Source organism: Herpailurus yagouaroundi, unplaced genomic scaffold (genome assembly GCF_014898765.1).
Source record: "Herpailurus yagouaroundi ecotype Mexico unplaced genomic scaffold, PumYag 197, whole genome shotgun sequence".
Lineage (NCBI taxonomy): Eukaryota > Metazoa > Chordata > Mammalia > Carnivora > Felidae > Herpailurus > Herpailurus yagouaroundi.
This window is the reverse complement of record NW_024412428.1, coordinates 21,587,711-21,597,318: the sequence shown is the minus strand read 5'-3', so window position 1 is coordinate 21,597,318 and position 9,608 is coordinate 21,587,711. Positions and strand designations below refer to the sequence as shown.

General features: G+C 38.4%; 1 protein-coding gene across 12 annotated transcripts in view; it reads right to left on the bottom strand.

Moving 5' to 3' along the window:
• The window catches only part of CAB39L (calcium binding protein 39 like), a 130,797-nt gene that overhangs the window by 12,717 nt on the left and 108,472 nt on the right, over positions 1-9,608 (bottom strand). For all 12 annotated transcript variants that reach the window (XM_040448393.1, XM_040448387.1, XM_040448384.1 and 9 more), the window contains one exon: positions 4,082-4,225. In XM_040448393.1, coding sequence (XP_040304327.1) covers positions 4,082-4,225 — 144 coding nt within the window. The remainder of the gene's footprint in view (positions 1-4,081; positions 4,226-9,608) is intronic.

Below are 9,608 nucleotides of genomic sequence, written 5' to 3'. Positions count from 1 at the left end.
TTGACAATAAATTTCATATATTAAAAGAAAGAAAGAAAAAGAGAAAGAAAGAAAGAAAGAAAGAAAGAAAGAAAGAAAGAAAGAAAGAAAGAAGAAAGAAAGAAAGAAAGAAGAAAGAAAGAGAAAGAAAGAAAAAGAATTGGGTAAGAAGAAAAAAAATCTAAGATTTTTGGCATACTTGCCTGCAGATTTTTTACTAAAACATTACAGATGTAATTAGAGGCTCTTGGTCACCTCTTCATGATACCATTCTCCTCCCTAACCCTCCCCACTGAGGTGACTGCTATTCTGGATTTGGTATTTATCATCCCCATACAGGTTTTCAGACTATAGCTGCAGAAGTATGAATCCATATACAGTGCTGTTTTGCATGGTTTCAACCTTTAAATAAATAACATCGTTTTAACATTTCCTTATTTGATTCAGTGTTTGGGATTTGTCCCCGCTGATTGGTATAACTCAATTAATTTTAACCCATTACTATATCCTACTGTATGAATATATCACGATTTATTTTCCCCATCTCCTGTTGATGCCCATTTGTGGGTTTTTTCTCTCATTTTACACCATTCTAAACAATGTTGTGATAAATATTTTTGTACATGATTCCTCATGCACATGTGCAAGAATGTCTCTAAAAACTTGCTGAGAGGGGCACCTGAGAGGCTCCATTGGCTCAGTGTCCGACTCTTGATTTCGGCTCAGGTCATGATCTCACAGTTTGTGGGATCCAGCCCCATATCGGGCTACTGCTGACACTGTGGAGCCTGCTTGGAATTCTCTCCCTCCCTTCTCTCTCCCTTGCACACACACTCTCTCTCTCTCAAAAATAAATAAACTTAAAACAATTGCTGAGAAATGAGATTTCAGGATTGAAAGATACGCATACTTCAGTTCTTTAATTTGCTAAATTGCTCTCCAAAGTGGTTGTGCTAACTTACAGTGTAGGACAGCTTCCACTGCTGTCCAACCTTACCAATATTTGCTATTGTCAGACTTAAACATATTGCCATTATGAAAATGTAAAATGATATCTCATTGATATTTCAATGGCCATTTCCAATGTTACTTAGTAAGATGATCATCTTCACCTACTTATTGACCAATCAGGCTTTCTCATCTGTAAGTTACCAACTTGCATCCTTTGCCCATTTTTCTATTGAATTGTCTTTCCAAATGATTTGCCAGTTATATGTGTCACATTCTATCTTTTCACTTTGCTTATTCTGTCTTTTTAAAAAAAAATATTTATTTATTTATTCATTCGTTCATTCATTTATTTATTTATTTTTCACTTATATCCACGTTAGTTAGCATATAGTGCAATAATGATTTCTGGAGTAGAATGTAGTGATTCATCCCCTATATATAACACCCAGTGCTCATCCCAACAAGTGTTCTCCTTGGTGCTCCTTGCCCATTTAGCCATCCTCCCACCCACAACACCGCCAGCAACCCTCAGTTTGTTCTCCACTTTTAGGAGTCTCATCTGTTTTGTCCCCCCTGCCTGTTTTTATATTATTATTGCTTCCCTTCCCTTATGTTCACCTGATTTGTATCCTAAATTCCACATATGAGTGAAGTCATATGATATTTGTCTTTCCGACTAATTTCGCTTAGCGTAATACCCTCCAATTCCATCCACATAGTTGCAAATGGCAGGATTTCATTCTTTTTGATTGCTGAGTAATACTCCATTGTATATATATACCATATCTTCTTTATCCATTCATCCATCAATGGACATTTGGGCTCTTTCCATACTTTGGCTATTGTTGGTAAAACACGGGGATGCATGTGCCCCTTCGAAACAGCACACCTGTATCCCTTGGATAAATACCTACTAGTGCAATTGCTGGGTCGTAGGGTATTTCTATTTTTAATTTTTTGAGGAGCTTCCATACTGTTTTCCAGAGTGTCTGCACCAGCTTGCATTCCCACCAGCAGTGCAAAAGAGATCCTCTTTCTCTGCATCCTCGCCAACATCTGTTGTTGCTTGAGTTGTTAATGTTAGCCATTCTGACAGGTGTGAGGTGGTATCGCATTGTGGTTTTGGTTTGTATTTCCCTGATGATGAGTGATGTTGAGCATTTTTTCATGTGTGTTAGCCATCTGGATGTTTTAGCTGGAAAGGTGTCTATTTTGATGTAGTTAACTAAATACTTCCTATTATGTTTTGTGATTCTACATTCTGTTTAAAGAATTCTTCCCTCCTATACATCATAAAGACAGTCTCTTATTTTCTCTTCTAAAAGTTAAAAAGTTTTGCTTTTCAAGTGCAGATCTTTACCGAGAATTTATTTCTGAGTATACTGGAGGGTATAGTATAGGGTTTTCTCTCCATGGATGAAATCCATTACTCTAGAACCATTTATTAAACAGTTAACCTATTCTCAACTGATTTATAATTCTTCCACTATCAAAACCATTTCATGTTTGTACAGGTTTATTTCTGGGCCCTCTACCTTGGTTTTGTTGTTTTATTTATCTATCTCTATGCCAATACAATACTGTCTTCATTTACTATAAATCTTAAGTCTCAGTATCTGGTAGAGTGGATTCCCCTACCTAGCTCTTTTTTAAAATTGCCATAGCTAACCTTAGACCATTGTTCTACCACATAACTTTCAGAATCAGCTTGCCAAGTTCCATGAGAAGTCCTGTAGGGATTTTGAACATAATTGAATGGAATTTATAAATTAATTTGTTATTTGAATTTCTCTAGCGGCTCTCTGGCCAAAAAAGACCCGATGGCTGAAAGATGGACCAAGCTTTTTTTTTTTTAACCTCTCAAAGCAACAGCTACATACCTTATAAACTGTCATGTCTCCCATTTTTAGACTTATAAATTCAGTCACCGAATAAACATCATAAAGATCCAAAAAAAGCCTGGAACCCCCTTGACTCTTAATTTTACTCCAGAGATATTTATCTTTTTTTAATCCTTTTTAAAACAATTTTGAGAGAGAGTTTGCACATGTGTAGGCATGCAAGCGGAGGAGGGGCAGAGAGAGGGAGAGAGAATTCCAAGCAGGCTTTGCACAGCCAGCGCAGAATTGATGTGGGGCTCTAACCTACAAACCGTGAGATCATGACCTGAGAGGAAACCGAGAGTCCTACACTTAACCAACTGAGCCCCTCAGGCACCCCTCCAGATAATCTATCCTAATAAAATAATCCCAAATATGGAAAAACAACTGGCTGGCTATAGAAAATGCTCATGACAGCATTCCTTACAGTGGGGAAAATGGAAACAACCTAAATATAAATAACAGAGGACTCTTCAAGTAAACTAGAGTAACTAAATCCAATGACAAACTGTAATGCTAATAAAACTACTGGCTCTAAAACCCATATATAACAACAATGAATTAATGTTCACCTCTTCTGGCATAGCACTAAGTGATAAAATCGCGATATCAATTTTGTGTACCATGTGAATACAGCTGCAGAAAAAAAAAACCTTCAAATATGAGCACAGGAAAATAAAGTTAACTAAAATCTTTACAATAGTTTGATTACAAGTATGGGATTACAGATTACAGATTTCTCCTACCATGCTTTAAAAAAGTATATTGTCTAAAATTACTAGAAGGCCATTTTGTCACTCTTACATCAAAGAAAAAATGTTAGAAAGAAGGTGGTGTTATGGGGAACTAGTTTCCATTCATAGCAAAACATATTTAAAAAAAAATTCTAAACAAGTAATGAAAGTGAGTAGTGCCCCACTGTTTCTTCAATGCTTCATTTAAGGTTCAAAAAAACACTTAAGGCAGAAAGCAAAGCATTCAATAATTCTGACCCTTGGGATTTGGGTTCTGGCTCTATCGCTCATTATTTTAGTAATGTTTGGGAAACAGTATCCACCTATTTTCTCAGTGGAAAAAATGAAAATATTTAGAGATAGGGATTAGAAACAAATGGGCATTCATTAAAATAACTCTAAAATTTCACCCAAGTCACACAAAACAGAAAAACTGCCTATTTCATTTTCTCTCAAGTATAAAGGAGAGTAAACAGCAGGGAGTTAGCCATTTGAAAGTGAAAAGCAAATGCCCACGTTATTTCTGTTGCACTTTACCTTAAAGACATGGAAGGCTTCAAACTGAATGTTGGGACTTTTGTCTCGAAGGAGGTTCATCATCAGTTTGAGGTTCTCCGGCTTGCTGATGTACTTTGTCATAATGGCAAAGTTGTGTCGGTCCAGGATCAGTTCACCTAGCAGCTACAAAACAAACAAACAAACAAACAAACAAACACAAAATTAAAGCAATAATCTGAGAGCCATCTGATTCAAAATATATGGCACTTTTCCCTGAAAAAAAAAAAACTATAAATGTGGTTAGGAATGTTGACATGAAAAAAACTGAGAGTCTTTATTACATGCATCTTACATTTAGCACAGGAATGAAAGGAGTGGTTATTAAGTTATTTTAAGCTTTTCACACAGTTTTGCTAAACTCAGTGATTAATGCATTTCTGCATCTTTTTTAAAAGCCAGTCATTGCTGCAGCTTAAAAAAGCTCTCTCTGTAGCTTTCATCCAGAGATAGCCCAAAATGAATTTATTATTTTCCTCGCTTACTTTAATCTTGCTTCCCAGTACTACATTGCTTCTTAGGCATTGTGCTAGAAAAAAGAATACCAAAATTGATTCTACAGTTATACCTCCCTTCCCTGAATAAATGTACTCTAGTAGCTTACTGGGCAAATAGGTTCCATTAAGTGAATCTTACCTTCCCCCTAACTTTTACTACAAAACCTGCTAGATAGCCAAGAAAAAAAAAATCATTGACCCTGAATCCACATGAAGTTTAATATGTACAGCAAGTTTTTATAAAAAAGTAAAGCAAAACATTTTCTTGTAACAAATTAATGGTTCCCCCCAAATGCAGCATTATTCCATGTTATGAACTGAATGTCTGTGCCTCCCTAAAATCTGTATGTTGGAATCCTAACCCCAAATGTGATGGTATTAGGAGGTGGGGCCTTTGGGAAGGTAGAATTGCATGAATGGGGCTGGTGCTCTTATGAAAGAGACCCCAGAGAGCTCTCTCGCTGCTGGCCCCTTGATCTTGGGCTGCCCAGCCTCCCAGTCTGTGGTATTTTTGTTGTAGCAGCCCAAACAGACTAAGACAGACTTTAAAACAAAATAAAAATACCAAAAATGAGACTAGTGGGAGAGCCTCTAGTAGCATCACTGAATGTTCTCTACCTCATCAACTTTTTTTTTTAATTTTTTTTTTTAACGTTTATTTATTTTTGGGACAGAGCATGAACGGGGGAGGGGCAGAGAGAGAGAGGGAGACACAGAATTGGAAACAGGCTCCAGGCTCTGAGCCATCAGCCAGAGCCTGACGTGGGGCTCGAACTCACGGACCGCGAGATCGTGACCTGGCTGAAGTCGGACGCTTAACCGACTGCGCCACCCAGGCGCCCCTACCTCATCAACTTTTTATTCTCATGTAGTGGTAGAGATCCTAAAGCTTCAGCAACCAGGCAGCTGAAATGTACCCTTTACACAGCTTTATATATGATATACTTATTTTTGAGTTCTCCTATTCACCAGACCTTTTCTGGATGCCTCAGGATAGTAATCTATTGTACAGATAGTTACAGAAATCCTGGATGGGAGGAGAAAGCACATGAAACTTTGAGCTGGCTGTCTATCACAATACTGTCTAGCAACAGAACCCCAGACGTGTGTGCAGTGATGTGTGTGTGTGTGTGTGTGTGTGTGTGTGTGTGTGTGTGTGTGAGGGTGTGCATCTGGCTGTCTATTTAACAACTGAGAACTACACACCTTAAAGTTATTTTAGCACACAAAAGGAAATGATGGGCAGTGATGGATGTTAGCCGGGTATTCTCAAACATGGGACAGCCGTCGTGTAAACTGTTTATCTTCGTTTTCCTTAATATCTCTGCCACATCTAGAGCTAACTGCCCCTCTTCTGGAAACTTTCTTTGCCCCTGGTTTCAAGGCCACTGAATTCTTCTGGCTCCTTACCTCTTGCAGCTTATTTCTTTGCTCCTGTGTTACTGCCCTCCTTATGTAGGAATTTTCCAAGCGGTATCTTGAATCTCTGATCTTTTCTCCCTCTTCAGTCTTACCTACACCCAAGGCTTCAACTGTAATATCTAGGAAGATGTCTCCCAAACCTGTATTTCAAGTCCCAGTTTCTTTCCTAAGCTCTATAACAACGTTACTTTTTCTTTTTTTTTACTTTGAGAGACAGAGAGACAGTGTGAGTTGGGGGAGGGGGTGTTGGGAGAGAGAGAGAGGGAGAGAGAGAGAAAGATTGTCAAGCAGGTTCTACATTCATCACAGAGCCCAACACAGGGCTCAAGGCCACGACCCTAGGATCATGACCTGAGCTGAAATCAAGAGTCGGATGCTCAGCTGACTGAGCCACCCAGGCAACGCCTACCCCCTTTCTTTTTTTTTTTTTTTTTTAATATATATACCAAAGTTTCTAACTGCCTGCCTGGAGGCCCAGTAGAACACTTGGTTAGCTAATCACACTCAGCTTCTCTGAAACCCTTCCTTTCCTGCTTTGTTAATGACACCACTGCCAGCCAGGTCCCTAGGGAAGAGTTGAAGTCCTCCTCGGCTTCTTCTTTTGCTCCGCCGTTGCATCAAATCTACATCCATGGTCTGCCAATTTTCTGTTTATCAATGTCTCGAACATCTTTCCTTCTACTTTTATTGCCAGCATCCTCTTTCCAGCCCTCAGGGCCTCTCACCGGGCTCCTGCGGCAGCACACAGAGTGGTCCCTTCCTCAATGCAGACCCAATCCAATCCACCCTGCATGCAGTGTCAAACACATCTTTCTGAAGATCAGCCCCATTCATGTTACCAATTCCACTTTAGGAGTGAATGAATAAACAAATCCCTGGATGCCAATAAATTTAGGGGGAAAAAATTAAACTCCTTAGGATAGCATTCAAACCCCTCTGTGCTCCTGAGTCACTTCTACTTCCTTTCCTAGGAGCCCCACTTATTCCTCATTCTTCTGCCCCTGTGGCTGCACTCTCTTTACTCCCAATGTTTCCCCTGGCTTTATTTAGATATAACTGACAAAATTGTCTATACTTGAAGTGTACATCACAATCATTTCAAATATGTATACACTGTAAAACATTCACCACAATCATGTTAATTAACACATCCATCACCTCACAGTTACCCTTTGGTTTGGTGTGTGATGAGAATGCTTAAGATCCACTCTCAGCAAGTTTCAAGTACGTGACACAGTATTCTTAACTATAGTCACCATGCTGGACATCGAATCCTAGGACTTAGTCTTCTCATAACTGAAAGTTTGTACCCATTGACCAATACCTCTCATCCCCCTGCCCGCCAGTGCCTGGGGACTACCATTCTACGTTCAGTTTCTAAGAGCTCAACTTTCTCCCCTGTTGCTCTGCGTTGTTTTTCCTCAGCAGTACTCACTGCCTTGCAGTACAGACTTACTTGCCGCTTTATTTGAAAAAAAAAATTTTTTTTAAAACGTTTATTTATTTTTGAGACAGAGAGAGACAGAGCATGAACGGGGCAGGGGCAGAGAGAGAGGGAGACACAGAATCGGAAGCAGGCTCCAGGCTCTGAGCCGTCAGCCCAGAGCCCGACGCGGGGCTCAAACTCAGGGACTGCGAGATCGTGACCTGGCTGAAGTCGGACGCTTAACCGACTGAGCCACCCGGGCGCCCCACTTGCCTCTTTAGAATGTAAGGGCATCCATCAAATCATGTTTGTGTTTGTACCCTTTACAACTTAACTGTGTGATGTGCATGGATACTGTTGGGGAAATAAAGTTGACAAAATGTAGAAAAGAAAGCAAGCAGTTTGATTACTAAATAAGCACATCCACAGCACATCATTGTAGGTAACGGGTGAAAAAGACATCATGAAGACACATAAAATTACACCTTACTTATACTGCCATGCAGCTGCAACCCGTTACATGCATATCTTCTCAAGATGAAAGGTAACCTGTTCTCTGTAAGGGGACTTGACAGTGCCTTTTGCTGTGCACCCTTCACATTTCACTCTGAACCCACCTGTCCACTGAGGTAGCTATTTGTTTTAACTAATTGCCTTTATTCCACTAATAAAGAGAATTAAATAAAACTCTTATCTCTCTGACAAGCAAATGCTTGCAGCTTGGAGAGAAGTACCAGGGTTAATTTCCCTGGTGACAGGGCAATAGGCGTGCTGTCTTCTGGCATGTTTATGGGTCAGCAGTATGGCTTCCAGACTCTCAAAAAAACAAAACAAAACAAAACAAAACAAAACACCCCAAAAAACAAAACAAAAAACAAGCCACAAACCTCTTTTGGGTTGTAAAACTGACAAGACATATATGTGGATGTAAGATACACCCACCTAAGATATACACGGGCATATACAGATATACATAGGCTTCTTTACAGAGCTTTCTACATCTATAGATAGATATAGATACAGCTTCTACATTGATATATAAAGATATATTTATATAAAACATATATAAAAATCCAATAAAATACACATCATATATACACAAATACATATACATATTACTATATACACATACACATATCAAAAGGTCTTTCAGCAACAAAGAAATTTCACTAAAAAAATTTACCCCTAATTTGCATGTACACACACACTCAATTTGCTGAAGTGACATTTATGAGTTAAATTCAGATTAAGTCACTTTAATTTTTATTCCATGGGTATGCATATATATAAACTCTATCCAACCTAGCCTCTGCTAATATAATTTCACTAGTTTTATGAAACAAGCAATTGTGTTAAATTATTTACCAACTACACTGACTCTTTTAGCCATTAAATTTAATCTATTTTAATTAATACTGACAATGACAAAATGCTGCATTTCATCATAATACAAAGCATTTAACACAATACTATACTAGGTAAAATGGAAAAAAATTGTTTTTAGTTCTCTAAATTTCATTTTATAGGCTTATATATTACAAAGTAGAACCAAAGCAAGTGGAAATAATAAGAGTTTCTTTTAACTTAGTGTTTTAATGAAATTGACCAGAGCCAAACCCCCCCCCCCCAAATCCTACCAAGCTTCTTTTGAATTATAATCTTTCCCTCTAATAATTAAATACCAGGCTCTGAAGAAGATAAGAAATAAATTCCTAAGCTCTGTCATGTGAGGGGAAGGAATTTCTTTGTTAATTATTTTTTATTGACACCAGGAATCCAAGCATCTCAAGGTAGCTCACGAAAATTAAGAATAAGATTAACAAAAGACGGTTGGTAGCTTTGGAGTTAGAACACAGCCGAGCTTTAAGACAGTTTATCACTTAAAGAATACTCTAAGTATACTCTTAAAATAACCTAAACTCTCTTGATTTCTAAAATGATGAAACATCTATGTGCAAAATATTACAGAATTCAGAGATATAAACAGCTGTGTCAAAACAGAACATACTGCTACCCCAGACCTAATTCTCAAAAAGAAAAACCAATAATGCACCAGCGGAGCAATCCAAAACAATAGTTTTCTACTAACTACACAGTATTTGACAGGCTCTCTCCTTGAATAGTGATGTCTGCCTACAGTCTAGCATTCAAAAGAGCCAACTCT